The 20,249-nt window shown below is 48.0% G+C and overlaps 1 protein-coding gene across 1 annotated transcript; it reads right to left on the bottom strand.

Moving 5' to 3' along the window:
* Positions 1-1,224: 1,224 nt before the first annotated feature.
* Positions 1,225-18,356, bottom strand: LOC8029913 (programmed cell death protein 4). Its single transcript, XM_002408207.5, has 10 exons — positions 16,744-18,356; positions 16,116-16,231; positions 15,887-16,000; positions 13,317-13,538; positions 11,620-11,717; positions 11,438-11,552; positions 10,385-10,492; positions 8,319-8,429; positions 5,697-5,836; positions 1,225-1,499 (listed from the first exon to the last, which is right to left on the bottom strand). Exons 1-10 carry the CDS (start codon positions 17,024-17,026, stop codon positions 1,439-1,441), a joined length of 1,368 nt encoding a protein of 455 aa, XP_002408251.1. The 5' UTR covers positions 17,027-18,356; the 3' UTR covers positions 1,225-1,438.
* Positions 18,357-20,249: the final 1,893 nt, after the last annotated feature.

The following is a 20,249-nucleotide window of genomic DNA, read 5'->3' as shown; positions in this document are numbered from 1 at the left end:
CAGCCGGCCCCACCTCGCACAATAAACACGAAACACTGGGTCACTATACTCTGCTCAGCCCCAAGCTGAGAGCACAGTGGGAGCTACGGTCTTGCTGGACCGTAGCTCAACGAGCTCGTAGCTTCCACAGCACTGTCAGCTTAGGAGTGAACAGGTGATAGTTGCGCGCAGTACTGCGGAAGCCACGGGCGGGAGGGGGGAAGCAACCTTTGACAAAATTTAGAGCGACGGGCTAATCTTCTAGGGGGAGAAAGGCAACGCGCAGGTACACAAAGTAGGGTCCGAGCAAGAGGGTAGTTCCTCCTTTCCCTCCTCTTGAACTGCTAGCAGCATACCCAGCAGCATACCCTTACTTCTGTGTCTTTGGTAATGCTGCACGATTTGTGGGTCGAGGAGGAATGCTAGAGGAAGAAGTTAAACAATAATTTCATGGACCCTTCAAAGGACACATGCAAAGGAAAAAAACATTTTTTTTAGACAGCTTAGATGGAAAAAGGATGTCATAAAACGATTTTACAACGAAGAAAAAAAATTTTTAGAGCTGTATTTACGGCGCTATACGAATTTGTAGTTGGTGCTCGCGGGAGCCGTCGCTAGTCACGTGGTAGGCCCGCGCGCCGCCGCGCTGCGTCGCCGCCTCACGCTGAGCGTCGTGCGAACGCCGCTTCAATGCATTTCTCCACGCCGCCGTCGCCGCCGCCGCACAAGTTCGTCTGCTTCAGGGCACCGCCGCAGTCGTCTGACCGGCGCACAGGTCTATCACGTCTGCTTGCGCTTTTTCAGGAGTTTCCTTTGGGCTCTAAAAGTTACCTATTCAGCTTAGTTTTTTGTTATACTTCAAACAAAGATGAATAAGTTATTTTCAGAGGCCATAGGAAGCTTCCGAAAGAACGCAAGCACCACGTGATAAATAAGGGCCAGTCACGTGATAAATACGGACCACTTTTCCGCGGTGCCCACGGGCGCCAACTACAAATTCGTTTTGTGCCGTAAATATAGCTCTAAAAATTTTTTTTCTTCGTTGTAAAATCATTTTATGGCGTCCTTTTTCCATCTAAGCCGTTTAAAAAAAAATGTTTTTTTCCTTTGCATGTGTCCTTTAAAACCTTCATTTGTGCAAACCCTCTGGCAAAACAAGCTTCAACCAGTTTTTGCCCAGTTTTCACTAAGGCTGTGCAACAAATAAAACGGCTCCCAGCCGCCACACCGAATGAGGGATGCGCGAGACTTCATAGACGTTTAATGAAAAAAAAACGTCTGCAGGTACAGAGGGTATACAACATGGCACACAAGCCCGTCCCGCAGCGAGTGTTGTACAACACCGTGTATCAAGAGTGGTGCCATTAAATGGTTTTCTAAACACCTCTACACGGAGGCATCACAACATGCGGGGGAAAAAAGCTCCGGAGGGGATTGTACACTGCAGGAGATGGGTCCCTCAGTAGGCGTCTTCTTTGAGGCGACCCCCGTCTCCTTCAGACACGAAACGTTTGCGGCCCCTGAAAAAAGAAAAACAAAGGTGGCTGCTCAGCAAACAGTTGGCCCCATATGGGCTAGTAGGGATGCAAAACTATTGATAGTACCAACAAACTATCGAAATAGTCAACCATAGATACTAGTACAGTTGAACCTCTTTATAACGAACACTGATATAGCGAATTATCGGATATAGCGAACTAATCACGAAGTTTGGTTGGTCATGCTTTATTGGGATGGGACTTCTAGTTATATAACCAAACCGTGAAATCTGACGCGCTATCGGTTGTAGTGAAGCAATTCCTGCTTTTCTTGCGTCACAAAATACTACAAAGGTTATTAAAAAGTACAAAAAAAAAACAAAAAGGAATTTCTAAACGAAAACTTCCGGAAGTTTAGATCGCCCGATGCGCAAAATTGTGTGTTTCGGGAGGTAGCGCCACCTATGAACCGAGCGAAAAACGGCGGTTGCGCTGCTGCTGGCCTCTACATGAGGAATTAAGAACCAGTGCAGACTAAAGCCAACCGCCAACCACGCTACTCATAACGGAGCAGCAAATGGCAACGAAGCGAAGTCTCCCTGGAGACAAAAGTGAAAATTTTGAGGGCGGTGGACAGCGCTCGGAAGAAAAAAGGCATCACTGTGGACTTCGAGCTTGCACCAAGCACAATATCTACCACCTTGAGTGCAAGGAAGGAGATTGAAGTCTGCTAGGCAAACAACACCGTCAAGACTGACCGAAAGAGTCTGGCCCTTCCTCGACCCAGACATGGAAGAGGCTCTGCTCTCATGGTTTAAAGGGGCGATGCAGCGATTCTTGTACTTTGCGCGAATACCGCTTATAACGGATTCCTTGCGCTAATGACCTGTGAAACACCCGTTCGTATTTCACCACACGCGATCCAAGTCGCAGAAAAAATTAAAGAAAAACGAGGAGGGTCCACCTTCTCAACTTGCAGCCAGATGAAGCGGCCACGTGATCTGGAGCCGATTGTATGCCGCCAATGTTGATCATGGCCACGCGCTGGGGTTGGCAAGGCGCAGGACACGCGCCGAGTTCCAGACATTGTTATGGTTCGGCTATTGTCGTTGTTGCAGCGATTGGACACAAGTCACTGCCCGAATGCTTCTCGAGCTATCGATTATCACGAACCCAAGTCGAGTGTTCACGCAGTGCTCGTGTCCAATCTATGAGCCGCATTCAAATATCGTCACTGGGCGGTACTCCGACCGCCGAGCTACGTCATCAAGTTTTGTGAAGGAGAGATTGAATGGAAACGCTCGCTTTGGTCCTTGAAATTACGCCGCAACAAAGGAGTTTCTCGGCCAGTGCGAATATCCTTGAGTCCTACTAGTGCCAGTAAGCTCGCGTAAAATGAAAAACATTCCAATTGAATATCGTTGCACCGCCCCTTTAAGGACGTAACAGCGCAAAATTTGGCAGTGTCTAGTCAGCTTCTTTAAATGAAAGCAATCTGTCTGGTGTGCGTTAGGGCATGATGATTTCAGTGCAAGCAGCGGTTGGCTCCAGTGCGGTGGCTCCAGGTAAAGAGGCACCAGCCCAAAACCACGTCTTCAAATAAATGGGCTACTAATAGAACGAGCTGCGAGTTGATATCCTCATGCTCCAATCTATTTTTTTAATGCTGCTTAGTGACAGGTAAGGATCTCGTGGTCCGCGATAGCGCGTTTTTTATATCTTAGTGCTGTGCACATTCTTGTACGGGCTCAATTGCGGGAACGTTCGCGTCAATTTTTGTGTGTGCTTTTATAACGAATATCGCATATAGTGAACAAATTTTTGCTCCCAATGCTAGTTCGTTAAAACGAGGTTCGACTGTACTATTGATGTGGAACTATCGATAGTCAAATTTTGGAACGGAAAAGTATCTGGCAGTAAGAAAATGAAAGTAAAATCCAAAAAGGTGACAGAGATGTATTAATGGAGTGTTGACTATCACAACCAACAAAAACGGTCGGATAGTTATACCAATAGTCAACTATCGATAGTACTATCAGTAGTTTTCTGGTAGCTATCTATTGTTTTTTTTTTTACAATTGATAGTTAACACTGGCTTCGACTATCTATAGCACAGTATTTTTTTACTATAATCCACACCCGGTGCATAGTTTGCAGGGGAAAATATGGGGTCAAAAATAAAAGTCTGCTTAGATAATCCACACGTTGCGCATACTCCACACTTAGTGGCTAGTCTGAACGTAAAAAGTACCATACAAAGCACACCTTGACAAATGCCTGCTGTATTAGCTCACAAAGAAGCTTGTTTCATACATAAATAAACACTAATATAGTCCGTTACCCATAAAATCCTTTGCGACTTGTCACAGTGAACTATCTAGAAAAAAACATATCCTTCTATAGTCCGCACCTGTAGATAGTTCGCATCGGGTAAAATTTCAGCTTTCAAACACATATAGTCAAAATGGGGTATCAATAGTACTATTGGTAGTTTTGCACTTCTAGTGCCTAGAAAAAGCCATGAAAGCTAACCGTGCCTAGACAAAGCCACGGAAGCTAGCTGTGCCATCCCCAGAGAGTATGAACTACAACGCTCAATATGGTCATTTGCTAGAATCTGTCATCTCCGATAAGCTCCACTACTTTAAACTGTCTCAGAAACTGGGGCCGATATGTTTGCATTCAGGCCCTGGTTTGGAACACAGCTGTTTTAAAAACTGTCGGGTACGTACAGAGCACGACATTAACGGCAACAAGCAATCGCCGGTTTGCACCAACTTACTATGAACCGAAAAGCTGTCACTAAAACTGCTAAGGTACACCTGCCTTAATTTGACCTCAATGGTGCTTGCAAAAGCGGTTCCAATTATCCAAAATTAGAATTAAAAGGTAAACAAAGAATCAATCTTTTTTTTTTTTTTTTTTTCAGTTGTTCTTGATGTGTAAACGATTATACTAGCGTAGCGGAAAGTGCTCAATTAGGGTATAGTACATACTAACCCAAGCAGTAAAAGTTTGTGCTACAAATATTCTTTTGAAGTAAAAGGAGAGAAACTAATGATGCCGTGTTCACGCTGCGTTGCGCGACCGCGGGAGAAGTCACGCAAGGAGTTCACTGCAACCCCCACCCAAATGTGTTGCCCCATTTCTTGGACTGGTCTCTCATCGACAAGTGTAGGTCATATTTACGAGGGGCGTTCATAAAGTTTGTATTATTGTCGCAAAAGAATAGAGATTCAGCAATCAAACTCGAGTACGAGTTGAGACTTTCTCTACATGTTCGCCACCAAACGTTGCCCACTTTTGCCAGCGATGGACCACATGCTGGAGGTCATTGTTTTACAACTCCTCGTTTTGAGTGTTCAGGAATCGCTACACTTCAGCAATCACTTGGTCGTCGTCCTTAAAACTCTTTCCTCTTGTTTAGCCACACTGGAAGCGTCAGCACCATTTAACCACAGTTTCATAAACTTGGGAGCGTTGTCCCAGACTGGAACAACACTCCCATTCCAATCTGGGAGCGCTGTCCCAGAACAATGCCCCTAGATTGGAATGAATATCCTTGGCATTGCTTCCCTTCAAATGAAAAAAAGAAAAGCGGATCACTGCATGTGCTTGGAACCGACGGGTGGTGCCATTTTGGTTTCGACTCCCAAGCGGAGTTCCGCGCTACTATAGCACATGGTAATACAAACTTTATGAACGCCCCTCGTAATGCTTCGTTTGCCGCATTTCCTACAAAACAATTCTCTAGGTTCCCCGACTCGGTAGAACTTAATTTCAGCTGCCGAACCTGGACCAGGTGAAAGCGCCATTGACCGCCGCGTAATGGCAGCGCTATGGAGCGACAGCCGTGGCGGCTTGTGCACAATAAAGCGCATAAGCCACCGAGCCACCGTTTCACAACATTGCCAGTAGGGGGCGATCGACGATCCCGCGCTCGCCTTCATATGGATCGCGACTCTATGTAAATCCAACGTAATTCTTCGTTCTGTGGGCACTCTAGCAACCGAAGCACCACAAACATCTACCCGCACATTTGTATTTTGCACCGCACCGCCATACGAAGTTGTCTAGAAGCAGAGCTTCAACTCCATGTCTCGATAGAAAGGCCACCCGAGCCTGGAAAGGTCGGCAGAGACATGCGCAGCCAACTTCCGGCGAAGTCTCGTCCGCACCGCGACGTTAGATCAAAACACGGACTAGCGGCGGTGCGAAACAAGACGACGGGGGACGTACCTAGCCGGCATGGTCTTGGCTATCTCCCGAGACAAAAAGCCGGATCCTGTACACTTTGTCACAAATTTCTCCAGCACCGTGTAGGCAGCCGGCACGTCAATGCAGATGTCGGGCATCTCTTGGAAGACCCTGTCAAATCCCTGCATTGCACAAAACAAGTTTGCAGTGAGGCAGAATTTCTGGCTGGGAGTCTTTTCTCTCGGCCCCTGCCTGCAGCATGTCCGGTAACGCGGCCGAAATCTGACGCATGGTCTGATGTGGAATCCTAACCAAATAATAGTCTGACAAAAGTGAAAATTCCCAAATCTCGGTCTGTCGCCGGGAAATGGGAATTTTTAATAGTAATCGTAGCAATGTGCGGTCGTCTAATCCCTACTGTGTGATGTATGTGAACACCCCAAGTCAGCAGTCGTACCGCGCCATCTAAACGTCTTCTACAGCTGCGAAAGGTATGTCACAATAAACTGCACGCTAATCTCACGTAAGGAGTAAAAGCTTTGCATAAAACTTAGAAGAACTTAGAGAAACCTTGTTGACTGTCCCCAAAAAATGATCCAATGATTTCTCTCCCAAATCAGTTCTGCTTGCCCAGTATTCTAGTAGCAGAGAAATAATGAGTACAGACGTACGGACATCGCACGTGCGGCAGTGAACAATGATTGTGTGAAAAGACCCATTTAAAGCCTTCGATGCTTCCAAGTTGTGTTCTCTGAGTCGATGGTTAACGCACCTCCCAGTTTGTTCGATGTACTGACTGCCGCCGCTTAGTGGAATTGAATCAACTTTTCTTTCTTCGTGCTCTACAAACTTTTAGGCATGTTTAACTTAGCACCCTCTGGGACTATAGCTCTCATTGACTTTTTTACACAACTGCTTTCCACTCTTGATAGATTCATTCTCGGGCCACAACTTCCACAAGCTGTTGCCAAAAAAGAAAGGTCATTTCGCTGCGATCCCCAGCACGCACAATTCCGCGCACCGTTTAAAGGGTGCGCGGAATGGGCGGGCGGGCACAACAACAGATTGGGAGAGAAATCATTGAATCATTTGAAATGGGCACAGTCAACAATATGTCTTTACCTTCATTATCACCGACAAAAACAGAGGTCGCATCCCTGACACCAGAGATGACTAGATTACTGATACCCCGTTGTGATGCTAGTGCTTTTTAAACTTTTTAAATTTATACAGTAAAACCTCGTTATAACAAAGTTGAAGGAGCGGTTGTAATTATTTCGTTATAACCATTAGTTTGTTATAGCCAATGTCCATTCCCTCCCACTATTAGCAAGCAAGGGGAATTATGATTGCTTTGTTATATCCATTAGTTTGTTATATCCCGTTTTGTTATAACGAGGTTTTACTGTAGTACACTTCCCTTTGGGACTGTAAACAACAATATTTCTGCACCTTCATTATCACCGACAATGACAGAGGTTGAATTCCCAACACCAGAGATAACTAGATTACTGACACCTCGTCGTGACGACAGCACTTTTTAAACAATCTTCTCCTTTCTTTCGTCGAGAACGTTGAAACCTTTGGGGGGCGGTTTTATATTTTGTGCCATTCTATGTTGTTGCTCAATGAAAGAGGTCCTGTTTCTGTCCCAGTCCTGAATGCTTTATCCTTTCAAGTATTCATATTAACTTCGACCCTGCAACTTTTTCAATTTTTACAAGCTTTAAGTGAAGGTATCAAAGGAGGCAATGCACACAACTGAATTATTTTAAAATATTTATAGGAAGCTCCTCTCTAGGCTTTACATGGACATACAAATTATAAATATCACCTAAGCAGGTCGCTGATAGCAACCTGCCAAAGTTGATAAAATATCAGCCTGAAAAGTGTGTTTGCACTAAAAAAAAAAGTAAAACGCCTAGAAAAATTTAATTACATTAAGACCTTTTTTGTAGTGTCTGCAGAGTTATAAACAAAAATAGGAACAATGTCAGTCAAACGTGCGACCTTCGCAGTCGGGAAAAACGCTCATTTCCACCGTGGCCGCTTCTGCGCTCCACAACTTGAGAACAAAAAATTATCCGAACCCGCGGATTTCACCATTCTTCAAGGTAGAAAATTCCCTACAACATAGGTACAATCTTTCGTCACAAATAAGAATTCAACTCTTTTTGCCGGCACAATTTGAGATGAAATCCCCCATCTGTATTCTGGAATACTTTTTTGCCATTTTTGCAGAAGTATCTCAAGATATCCTGTTACATAACAGAAGTAACTCAACAGTATCCGAATTTTGGCCTTAAAATGCTCTGCACCTCGGTTGTTGTATTCCGGAATACTTTTTGGAGTACTATACTTTTCCCCAGACTTGGACTTCAGACATACTTGCCAGGAGACGTCTGTCATTTGGGCTAGTCCCTACCTAGAGAGCAAACACTTGACTGGGCCAAGGTTCCACCACTTCAGCAGAGCACACCTTCACCTCAGAGACTTCCCATCCCCACAGAAGCGTACATCAGGCCCGGCAAAGGAAGCAGCATTCAAGGCGTCAAAAGCTCAAACATGCACACCACCAACTGCGAAATTCAAAATTCCTAATACAAAGCTCCGTGTTCCGAGACCTGTACGCATCCTAAGGCAGTGCAGCGGCAGTTCACTTACCCGCTTCATCTGTTCCGGCGTGACGATGACACTTGCGTCGAGAGTTCTGAGCAGTTTGCACATCAATTCCATGGCCATGTCACCCATGTCTTCAATCACCATGACCACCGCCTGCAGACAATCTCTCCTTCATGGTATGCCCTACTGCCAGTCATGGCGCACTGTGCATTCACGAGGGCGCCCATCAAACCAGTCTGGTATCGTGGCCGCGAGGCGGCTATGCAGTTAGGTACTTTGCCTCAGACACTATCACATGGTCACGTCGCCGCAGAGTCGATTGGGATCTCGAATTCGGCTCTTGACGTGCCGCTTTCTCTTCTAGCCACTGGATGGCGCTGCAGGCGCCCAGGGTGGGCAAGGAGAAACCTCCTCACCCATCCATTGATATAGTCGGGGGGACCGGGGGGCAAAAAACTCTTAGGACTTTGGACGGCGCCGAAAACAGGCAAGTGTGTGCGACCGGATCTAAGGTAATCGCGGGACACGAGGCCGGGGGCCCTCTTTGTATTTAACTCTGACTTTACGGGTGAAGGTGAATATTAGTGTGATGTCGCGTGTCTTTCTATGTTAGATTGAGTGTTTCTGAGAGTTGCGTTTTATGTACCAATAAAGGGGGAGCGGAATCCCGCTCCCGTGAAAGAACCCGGCTGGGCTTGTGTTGTTGACGGACAAAAGTGGGAAATGGTGAATCGCCGGCGGTACACGATTTCCTACACAGTCTATCGTGGCGCCTGCCAGACAAGATTGCTATCTAGTTGTCATAAGAGAGTGTACAGTGCTAATCACACTTGTCTATAACGCGCGAGCGTGCGGCTTTCTCCGGGGAGCGCTAGACTGGTGGCATTCGCGGAAACTAAGCTAGTCACGTGGCGCAACATGGATCGGCCCGCTCGAGGGGTGTCCTACCCACTCTATCAGCTGGCGGCGAACGCGGAAGGATGCTCGCACACTTTTTACAAACATCATTGCTCGATCAATAAACAAACTAAAGCATGAAGGCGTATCAACGATGTCGTCATCAAAAAAACAAAAATATATCATAAAGCACTTTACTTTTATTGCTTGTCTAGCTGGTATGCACAAAAAAAAGTATTTCAATTGTCTGGATTCAACACGAGTGCGCATAGTATTGAGAGAATCCTACCGGACAAAAGCACTAATCGCCGACAATGACACCACGAGTGCCGAAAGATGTCCGAACAAGGATAGTCGGAATGAGTGAAGCGGGGTTGTCCCAGCTGATAGAGTGGGCAGGACACCCCTCGAGCGGGCCATTCCATGTTGTGCCACTTGACTAACTTAGTTTCTGCGAAGGCCACCAGTCTAGCGCACCCAGGAGCAAGCCGCACGCTAGCGCGTTATAGACAAGTGTGATTAGCACTGTACAAAACAATACCCATTGGGAAGTGCAGAAGCAGTGTTAGCGGCTGCATTTGGATACTACTTCACTCCTAAAGTACTTTTTGACATGTGTGAAAATAAGTCGCAATTACGTGGCAACAAGAAGGAAAAATTAAATAGAGTACATAAAATGCTTCAGAAGATAAAAACAGCGCAAAAAATGACGGACCGGTTGAAGGAAGACACGGATAGAACGCTCACTCGCAACTAAATTTTATTGAACGCAACGGTGCAATATATACAAGCACAGTCGAGAACATAAAGGAAGAGGGTCAGCCTAAAAACGTAGAACAAAGTACCGCCTCTGAAAAGCCATACTGGGGGCATGCACTAAAGCCAAGCGAATCAAGAGGGTAGAAAGTTAATCTCTCTTCTTGACAAGGCAATCAAAGGACTGCTGACATACAGCACCTAATCTTTCCATTTCTAATGCCTCAAGAATCTCACGTGTCAGCTGGTCCCGGTGACGTTTTACAATCTCACAAAGCCACATATCGTGCCCTATAACAAAGGGCATGAGATGATAAGACTGAGGACAAATTTGGACAAGCTGCAATGCAACAAAAAGCCCCGAAATAAGCCTGCATTAGAGGGGGGGCCTGCACCGCCAAAATGCAACGTGGGCCTCTAGTTTCTACGCACCCCATTGACGTGTCGCCACTTACCTCATAGACCAGTTCGTGGTGGAAGTGGGGCACTTCGAGATCTTGCAGGCACCGGATGGCCTCGTTCACGTCCCCCGAGCACAAATACTCCTTGAGCAACATTTGAATCTGTATAATGAAAACCGGGAACCGATTTCACAAGAGAGAGAGAGAGACAATATCGCATTTGGTGCCACTGAAACCAGTGCCGACTCAGTCAGAGCACAATAAGACGGCCGGTGGGGCCACGCGATTCCTGCAGAGTCCCTGTATGCATACTTTTTCGTGTAAAGAGAGTGCACGGAGATGCATTCCATTGTATGCCTGTAACTTGGAGCATGTTCTCTTTCAGATACCACACGTGGCTTGTTTGCGGCACTCTACATAAAAGCGGCACATCCATTGCAATTGGCAATGCTGGATCTGCAAGTACTAAACTTTCATTCGAATTTCACCAGGAACTAAAATTAAGGCCCGCTTCGGACGGGGCAACTTTCCCGGCCATTTTGGTGTTGCTGGCGAGTTGTTCCCCGGCTTTCTTTAGATCCCGGCACTGCAACAAAAATTGCCTGGATTGCATCTCGCTCGAAATGGACAGGCAACTCGGACGACTCCGAGATGTTTGAGGCGGCAGCAGCAAATCAGGGATGCAAAATGTTCACGTGATACGCCTATGGCGTTGATGATGACAACTAAAGACGCAGTTTTTGTATGGAATGTACGGTTTTATGGGGATACACCGTTTCAGAAAGATTAGTTAGTATATTCAATGCCATTTAAAGATATAAAACATGTTTATAGCGCGTAACTTTATGTCCAAAAAGTGAGAGAAAATTCCAATTTAATGATGATGATGGCAAATAGGTAGTAGCAATTCGGTTGCAGCATCTGCACGCGAGGGGCCCATGTCGCTGGTGTTGCAACGTCGAGTCGATGGGAGAAATTGCCCTATCTGAAGTGGGCCTAAGGCCTCGAAGAGATTCATATTCATCAGATCCAAGGCAGAACCCAATCAGTGGTGCGTGCAAAAGCCGAGACTGTGATACAAAACCCACCGCACCCGGCGACACGCACCTTCTTGACGAGATACTTGACGGGACGCATCCCGCCTCCCATTCCCCACACGTTGTCGAGTCGAACCAGTCCGTGCTTCATGCTCAGGAGCGTGCTGGCATGCTGCAGGGTTTGCCTGTTCGGGACGAGAGTGCGGCCAAGCTGAGCAGGGGGTCCCTGCACTTTCCCACCGGAAGGCTTACCTGGCTAGCGTGCAGTCCGTCTCTTCGAAGTTCAACTGCACATACTTGGGAGGCAGGCAGTCGTCCGCCACCGCACGTGCCAGGAAATTTCCCAGGACCTGTTCAAAATTCCTGGCGTCACATTTCTTGGCTGGGCACTCCAATGCCCTCCACCCGAGAGACAGGCACGCATTCCCCCATGTCCTTTGGTTGTTTAACTGGCACATCTGATATCTGAACAGTGTCTTCAGCCTCGCTCCAACCGAGACAACATGGCCTATTCTTGAAAACAGTCTCTGTTCCGAGTAGCGTGCGGAGGAGACGTTCGACCCTAAATGAGCTCAAACGAAGGCCCATTTCGTATCAATGCACACAGGCAGTTTTCGTACTCCAATACCTCACTCATTTAAGAAACAAACCGAACGCTTTTAAGTGCCAGTGGCTATCGTGTGGAAGCCTCAAAAAAAGGCTAAAGCGGGTTGGCTACAGGTATACTGCCTTTATTGTTGGATGATTTCTGGTCGCAACGACTCATGACATATCCTCAAAATGAAATCAAGCAACCAGAGCAAATAAAATCAATGAGGGACATGTAAAACGATTCTTGGTCGACTCGATACAAAAGTGCAAACAAACTACAGAATGTCTCAAGCGCTCCAAGTACAACAAAAAAAAAAAGAAGTATAAATAAGCCAACGAATGGCGTGCAATTAGACTTCTCACAGAAGTGTCTTTAGGTGGTACATTAATCATACTCAAATTTTATAAGCATCGGTTTTAGGAAAAATTTCAGCCTGAAAGAACAATTTTTTTCTTCTGTGCACAGGAAGATAAACGAACAAAACCGTCCGGTTCACGATTCTTCTCACAGACGCTACCGCACATGCTTGGACGTGCCAAATCTGCTTCCAAGTGTTCATCTCAAAGAAGCTTTCACGTTTTCGCAACATGTGGGGCCATCTGTGAGGAGCGGTGTCAACCAGAAATGTTTTTGAAGTTTTCCTCCTCTCCATAAAGAGGTATTTCTTTTTTCTGTATTTTTTGTCTTGGCCTAAAATGTTTTTCTGAAACCTGAACTCATAAAATTTGAGCATGATATATGCACCACATAAGGACACCTTTGTGAAAAGTTTCATTGCACTCTATCTACTGCTTTATTTATACATATTTTTCCCGTCCAAATAGCGCTCGAGAGAATTCCGTGTTCTCGAGTGACCGGACATCAAACGGGTTCCGCTTTTGTGGCCGAGGTCCCGCTATGCCGCCAGCATGCCTGTGGGACGATGTTTCGTCCCGCTTTGGCTCCCCGAAACCCCAAAGTAGCCAAAAGACTTGGGTAAACCAAAGGAGGCATCAGCAGAAAAGGTGCTTTCTCCGACCAACGAACCACATATGGACGGCAGAGGGGACGAGCCGCAAAAGACCACACTTAAAGCAATGCTAATGAAGGTTCATTGACTCATAACATGCGAACGGCACTATAAAATAAACATAGTAGCAAACGAAAATAAAGGAATGTGGGATTTGTTAGCTGCATTAAAATTTTTCAAGTCTCGCAACACAATGCCCTTGCTACGCCTCACGCTTTGGGGCCCCAGGAACAGGGTCGCATTACGACATGGCTCCACGTGCTACAATTGTTTACGTAGCACAGACAAAACAAACCTCCTGCCAGAGCACTCCTTTCGGACTGTGGGCGCAAGCGGAGCGCAACGCACCGTGGTGGCGTCCGGGGTGTCGAGCACCAGGTCGGGGAGGCTCTTGAAGAGCAGCTGGAAACCCGTCTCAAAGTCGGACTCCGCCAGGATGCGCCCGTACATGTCCGAGAGCAGCACCGAGGTCATCTCCCGGTGGGACGGCTTGCGCTCCATGGCCAACGAGACGGCCAGGCACACCAGGTGGGGCCGGATCTGGCTCAGGTTGTGCTCCTCCAGGGACAGCTGGCCCCCAGGGAGAACCCCACCAAACGCTGCTCTCCAGTTCCCAGCTATTTGTATCGCCGGATGCTACAGTAATCTAGAGCAGAATCTCCAAACCTTCTGGCTAAGGGGCCGGATCGGAGATGTGTCGCTGTCTCGAGGGCCGAAAAAAATAAATAGGCATATTTAAATGAGGAAAATCTAAATAAATAATCCTAGCTAAGCATGTAAATACAAAAATGAAAGTTAGAGGATAAAAAAAGGAATTTAAGGTAGATGAATATATTAACTTTTTTTTTTCGAAAATCACTACTTCCCTAATTATGACGTAACACATTGATTGGGACCCAGAAAACACGCCAGGCATAAATCGGGCATAAATCAAAGTGTAAAGGAACTTGGCATATTCACAAAGGACGGAAGACTAGGAGAACAATAGAACTAATGCTGACAATATACGAGGGGATGCAAGAAAATTTTAGCATACCCAGATATGGAGCGGAGAATTAATGTCCAATGATTAATACGAGAGGACACGCCTCACGATGGCAGTTTGCTCTAGTTTTTTCTGGTATCTTCGTGTATGCGATCGGACCACAGTGTGGCGCAGGTTTTTTATGCGCGCTTATTTTTGCATCGGTAGCAGCGGGCTTGCTGGAAGCGGGCTTGCTGGAAGCGGGCTGCGGGCTGTGCTTCAATGGAAGGACTGCGGCAAGCCACAGGCCGGTCGGAAGACCTCAGCACCTTGATCTAAGGACCCTCACATTCCGGCAGCTCCAGGCCGGCAAGGCATGGATGTGGACGTCGGTAATCCCAGTGGGTAGTCCCGACCTGCCCATAGCGTTGGCGACGCCTTAATATACCCGAAGCAGCAGCAAAACGTCACCTGCAAGGTCTGTGTCTCGTTCTTTTCTAGCTTACTTAGCAAAATACCGGCACCACAGTCACGTATAAAGATAAAGGAGGCTGACAAGACACAAACTTCAACTAACCGCGGCAAAAAGGAGTGCGCCTAACCTATCATCTGCTTTCTTTTTCCGCTCTTCCGTCGCTCCCTTTCTCTCGTTTGCCACGTCCTGCACCCTTCTTTAACACCCCTGTATATCGCAGCCCACGCTTTTGCCACCAGTCCCATCACTGGTCAAGAATTACTATAATCAGTCACTTCCTAGGCCTCTTGTTACTTACTTCTCAAGGTTTTTATTAGCAGCCTTTACTTCAGATGTGTAAAGCAACTGAAGTAAAGACTTTTTTTTCATACATAATTAGAACAAGTGCTAAATTTGCAGAACCAAAGACGAAAGGTCCTAAAAATCGCTTGGACTAGTACTGTTACCAGAACAGCAATGCTGAACCCTGCAGTAATGCAAAAAGTTACTTTTTGTGCCCGGAAGTTCAGCAATCAAATCTAATAGGTTTTGAACGAGTGACTTTAACCAATTACCGGTTGAGCGATGTGTACGAGGCCGATTCACAGTGCCTCGCGTGGCTATCGCCGCCGGCCCTCCTACAGCAGCAATGGCCTACAGTGCCACGTCGACACATAATATCATACAACTGCCATCAAGCTGTCTCAGACCGCTGTTTGATCGAGATAGCCACAGTGTATTGTTGCTAAACTCGGAGAATCAGTACCACTCAACACAGAGTCAAGTTCCATTCACAACTCCAATCTCGTGAGTTTAATTACATTTCCTCCGTCTCACAAATCAGCTCCTAAGTCATGTTTCCAATGCACCCTTAGCACATTGGCCATGCATCAGCCATGACCTTCATGGCTAACAAAGCCATGGCAGACGTTAGCTCCAACACCAGAATGATGACCACATGGCAAACTTTGTGAGGTTCAACACTAGAATGATGGGCTTTAGAGAGCCCATTTTTCAGGCTGCTCGATCAGGATGACGAGGTTTATAAGCCGCATTCGCAGTATGAGCTGCAAAGAGGTGCGGGAAGCGTTGATTGTCTGCAAACGTCTCTGCCTTCCAGCCTGGTTCTTTTCTGGCCACGCAAAAACGCAGCGCATGCGTACTTGCGACCACTCTCTGCAGGAGGCGTCCGCCATTGCATTGTAAATGCTCCCCATGGTTTGAGATGGATACCCTCTTCAATCTAAAGGCCCCCCTCTACCACCGGCACCACATAGTATGTGCTCTTTGAAACAGACGGCCAGTGCTGCAAAAAAGCGCACTTCCCGACTGTGATCGCACCCTCGTGTGTCGCGATGCTTGCTCCGTGGTGCAAGCGTTACAGAGTGACCACCACTTGCCTGCGACTGCTAACTGGGCCCGCTGCAGTCCATCCTCTACAGCAGCCTTCCTGCCCTTTCTGTAACAAAACCCGGTCGACTGGTAGCAGCCTCCACTCACCACCACCTCGTTGGTGTCGCCGTGCTCAAAGTACTCGAGCAAAAGTGGGTAGACTGTGTTCTCAAACTCGTCCTCCGTGAGCTCCGGGACAATCGACTCGAACTCGCAGTTCTCCTGCGAGAAAAGCAAGTGTTGGGCGCGTTTCGAAGGGGACAACGGAGACATCTTGGCTGAAACCAGCCCAAGATGTATCAGAACCAACCAGCTCAGCTCAAACCGAGCAGCGCACCTGGTTGTCCGAGTCGTAGTTGGGGTCGCGCGCATCCGCCGCCGAGATGTCGTCGTCCTCCTCGAGCGAAAGCTCACTCCCGGGTTTGCCCCAGGTCCCCTTCCCTCCTGCCCCACCTGCGGTGCACGAAAAGTGCACGGCTCAGCTTCGCCCGGGACACCGTCCATGCACCCTGGCACGATACGTGCGCCGCCGATCGCCAAGCTCGCTTAGCGAGCGCAGTTTTCTGCAGAGCGACTCCAACGCACGAATTCGTGCCAGATCGCTGGCATTCTTCACAAAACCGAAACCAGTCCCACAGCGTTCGCGCGCACAATCGGAGGCGAAGAGGCGTACAACTTTTGTTTACGCAGAAGGATATCCGGGCCCGGTACCCGCCTGCAAACGATCAGTCAAGTCGGCGAGGCTCAGAACCCGGGAGAGCTCTCGGGTAGAGGTGACAAAAGTTGGCAGCGCGCACAGCTAAACAAGAAAAAAGTGGTCGGCAAAGCCACCATATTTATGTTTACATCGGAAAGGAACATAACTGCGGGCGAATTGCGCGTCGTCTTGGCGGCTGCCGGCTACGTGCTATGCGCGCGCTAGCAGTGCCAGCTTGTTGACAGCTTGTCCAAAAGCGGCTGCCTACCTTTTTTCGGTTGCCCCCGTCCGTGACCGTTCCGAGGCCTTCGGCTGTTCTTGCGGTACTGCGGGTGCGTTCTCGGCGCCGTGGGCAGCACGGGACTCACGTCTCCGGACGCTATTAGCTTGGACGGCCTCTTGGCCTTCTTTTTAATTCGTCCGTCGACAAAAGGCCGCTTCGAGTCGCTGTCCATCTCGGCCGAAACGACCGACTCGCCGTCCTCCACCAAAAGCGGAGCCTCATGTTGGGGGACCACTTGGTTGCTGAAAACCTCGGTTCCGTTCGACATGGTACCGCTCTCGTTTGACGATCAACCTCAACGTCTCAGCTACCTTCTCCTAATCTAGCTCGCTCAAATCGACAAAAACTTTGGGCGAAGGAAACTCGCGAAAACGCAAACCGCTGCTCAGAGGCAAATCACAGAACACGAAACACGATCGGACACGAACACCCCGTGCACAAAGCTACGCCGCTGCCGCTACGCCTTCTGAAAACCTGATGCGGCGCCGAGGAGAGCAGAGAGGGAGGCAGAGGCAGCAGAGGTGCAGTGCAGAGCAGCCACAGAGCAGGAGCAGCCGCCAGCAGCTCAACAGCCGGTAGGCGCTGGCGTGCTGGCTGGTGGCGGCAGAAGCCTGGAAGATCGATTCGCCAGGGATGACAAGCATCGGAATTCACTACCGCTGCAAGTTCAGTTCTCCGAAAGTGCGAACAGTATTTCACGCTGCACGCAAAACAGGCCCGTCGAATATGGGTCACATTAGCCGATCCGTTTCGTGTCGCAGCCTGCACCTGCATCTCGTTTTGGGCGCGTTCGGCGCAGATCCCCACGTGGCAGAGCGGGAAGGTAAACATGTTTACAAACATCTTGCACGATTAGAGTACTCGTTGTTAACCGTTTTCAGCAGAAAAGCATAAAACCATGCACTCGCAGCGCAGTTCCTTTACATGAACTGTTTGAATTTCAAGAAAGAACGCGCGTGACGATATTAAAAGCGTGGGCGTTAACTGATTTATGGACGAACGATGATGGGTGGGAGTGTTTTATTAACCCTCATATTTAGAAGCCATAGCCTTTCGGAAAGCAACTTCGAGACTGCTCCTGGTGTGATACTGGTGACCATCGGGCACCGCAGCAACAGTATGGTGCCTGGAGCAACTGGAGCAAGCTCAGTTCCTGCAGAGGCGAGTGGCCCACTGGCCCAGGTGGTGGTCACGAGAACTAGCGGCGCTGCAGTCGGATCTAGCTTCCCTGTCTCGCGCGTCGTCTGCTACCACTGGGAGCTTCCTTTTCTTTTTCCTGTCTTCCTTTTTTTGCTTCCGTGTTTATGATAGTAAAAAATATGATGAAGATGAAGTGTAATACACCACAGAAATCAGAGTCAGTGCATTGTGAGAGTTCTTTCTTAGAGTGTTTGAAATTTGTTTTTGTGTGTGTCTGTTTCCTTGCGCTGTGAAGTGTTAGTGTGAATCAACAACTCGCCCAAGCTTAAGTAGTGCTATTCAAACTTGGTGGGCTAGACAATCCGGAAGCAAGACTCGACTGCAGCGCTGCTAGTTGTCGTGACCGCCACTGAGCCCACGTCGCAGGCAGAGCTGGGAAACAACTTGCTCCAGTAACGTTGGCCTGGAGCGCGTCTCCGACTGGTGCGTTTAGTGTCCTATGCCACTGCCACTGTGTCAAAGTGGTCCTGAAGTGGCAACAAATGACGTCACAGAAACAGGAGTGTCATGCTGTCAGGTGTTGCGATCCTGACGGTCGTAAAAATTCTGGCGAAAAGCGGGAGCGAACGCGAGTGTCGCTGTCGTCCCAACTTCTGGTTACCGAAGCTTCCGTGGATCGCAACAGCAAACGGCCGTCTTCCTCAAGAATTAGAATAATGATTTTACCGTCTGCACCCTTTATAACGGACAAAAACTTCTGCCACCTTCCCTTAAAAAAAAAAAATTGTCAATTCATTTTTGACTAGGCAAGGAAGACTTTTGGGGGACTATTTCTGTAAAAATCACCAGGCCGTAGAAGCTTAGAGGTGATCGCCAAAAAGGGATTGGGCAAACAAAAAATGGAAGACGTTTACGAATCTCTGTAATGCGAAACTAAAGCGCAGCTCTTGAGGAGAAGGGGAGGGTATGCCCCTCCTCCTCCTCCTGCCACTGAATTCGTCCATGGGTGACGTGACACGTCATTTTCCCCGCTAAATTTAGCGGGAAACTGAATTGATGTTGAGGTCACATGACGTCAAGTTCCCCGCTAAATTTAGCGGGGAAACATCCTATAGTGCAACGCACGCAGTTACACCGACAGCGACGCCGCTCAAGCCGGAAACAACCGCCAAAGAGCTGCGCTCTAAAACCTAAAAGCATCATGCCCTGGCGAGGGAGTCCCTTGTCTGCGTCACCTTAACACCAGACCTACTGAAGACAGTGTCGAAAATTTGGGCCGGAGCCACGAGGGTTAAAGTCCTCATTTTTCTCTGTCCCGCTCTCAACCATAATTTTCAGACCCTCTACTATAACACACCTCTCCAGCGAAGTGCAGGGTCCCCAGCACGTCTGTCGCCTCTTCGAGCAGGGCAGCGCTAAGCTCCTTACATTTAAGGATCAGATGTTCAATTGTTTCCCTCTTTTCTTTATAAATTGTGCCCATTGTATCTAGATAATCAAATTTGTTCCCAAAGCAGCCAGTGTTGCCGAGTGTGCAGCGTGCATCCTGGTGCAAAATCTTAGTGAAGAGTCAACACTTCCTTGCTGAAAACGTCAGTCCCGGAAAGATGCCCCAGCGGCCACTGCCAAGAGACTTCCATGAGGCCTGCACTGCTGTTCTTTCTGCAAGGCTGCTTAGTGGACTCTTTGCTGAGTCGCTTGGCTGCATGTTTGCTCAAACATTGGCCGAAGAGGCCTACAGCTCTCCCAACTTGAGCCACAAACTTCAAAGTTTACTTTCGTGGGCCAACAGGAAATTTTGTTCTGCCACAACTTGCCTACACGTCTATGTTGTGCCACTTTCTCCTTATTGTAGTCAGTGGAAGAGGGTCGGATCTCCATCCTGTGCACAAATTCATCAGAAAACCCACTGTTATTCTCCATGTCACTAGTTGTGTGCAGTGCAGGCAAAGGCAACGCCAGGCAAAGAGAGAGAGGGAGAGCACCAAGAACGTTAAAGAGGAGAGGTTTCTGTTCTGCTCCCCAGCCTTCCTATACTCTGTTTCACCTTATGATGTACCCCAGGAAAGGCTACAAGCACAAGCTCCTTGCTCTGGGGCACATCTCGGCGGCACAAGCTCTCACGCATCAAGGGCAGCTGCCAATGCTATGAGCTCGCTCTTCTAACCTTCGCTGCGGTACAGCATAAGGTGAAACGGAGTATAGTGCTTCCTCTTTCTCCCCCCACCTGGCATTCCCTTCGCCTGTACTGCATGCAATTAGGGGCACGGAGTATAGTTAGCTGTGCCAAACACCAGGAGTGGGATCCAGCTCATTTTAAAAGACAATAAGGATGACTACAACACTGAACA

Source organism: Ixodes scapularis, unplaced genomic scaffold (assembly GCF_016920785.2).
Source record: "Ixodes scapularis isolate PalLabHiFi unplaced genomic scaffold, ASM1692078v2 PGA_scaffold13__105_contigs__length_92229423, whole genome shotgun sequence".
NCBI lineage: Eukaryota > Metazoa > Arthropoda > Arachnida > Ixodida > Ixodidae > Ixodes > Ixodes scapularis.
The sequence above is the reverse complement of the archived record's forward strand: the minus strand, read 5'-3'. Positions and strand labels throughout refer to the sequence as shown.

Bases quoted from the DNA above. Each gene is read 5' to 3' on its own strand.
- LOC8029913 (XM_002408207.5), bottom strand. From the start codon at position 17,026: ATGTCGAACGGAACCGAGGTTTTCAGCAACCAAGTGGTCCCCCAACAT. The intron at 11,718-13,316 runs GTGCGTTGCGCT...AATTTTGAACAG, and splicing joins ACACCCCGGACGCCACCACG to GTCCTGGGAAATTTCCTGGC. The intron at 1,500-5,696 runs GTACGTCCCCCG...TTCTTTTTTCAG, and splicing joins GCCAAGACCATGCCGGCTAG to GGGCCGCAAACGTTTCGTGT.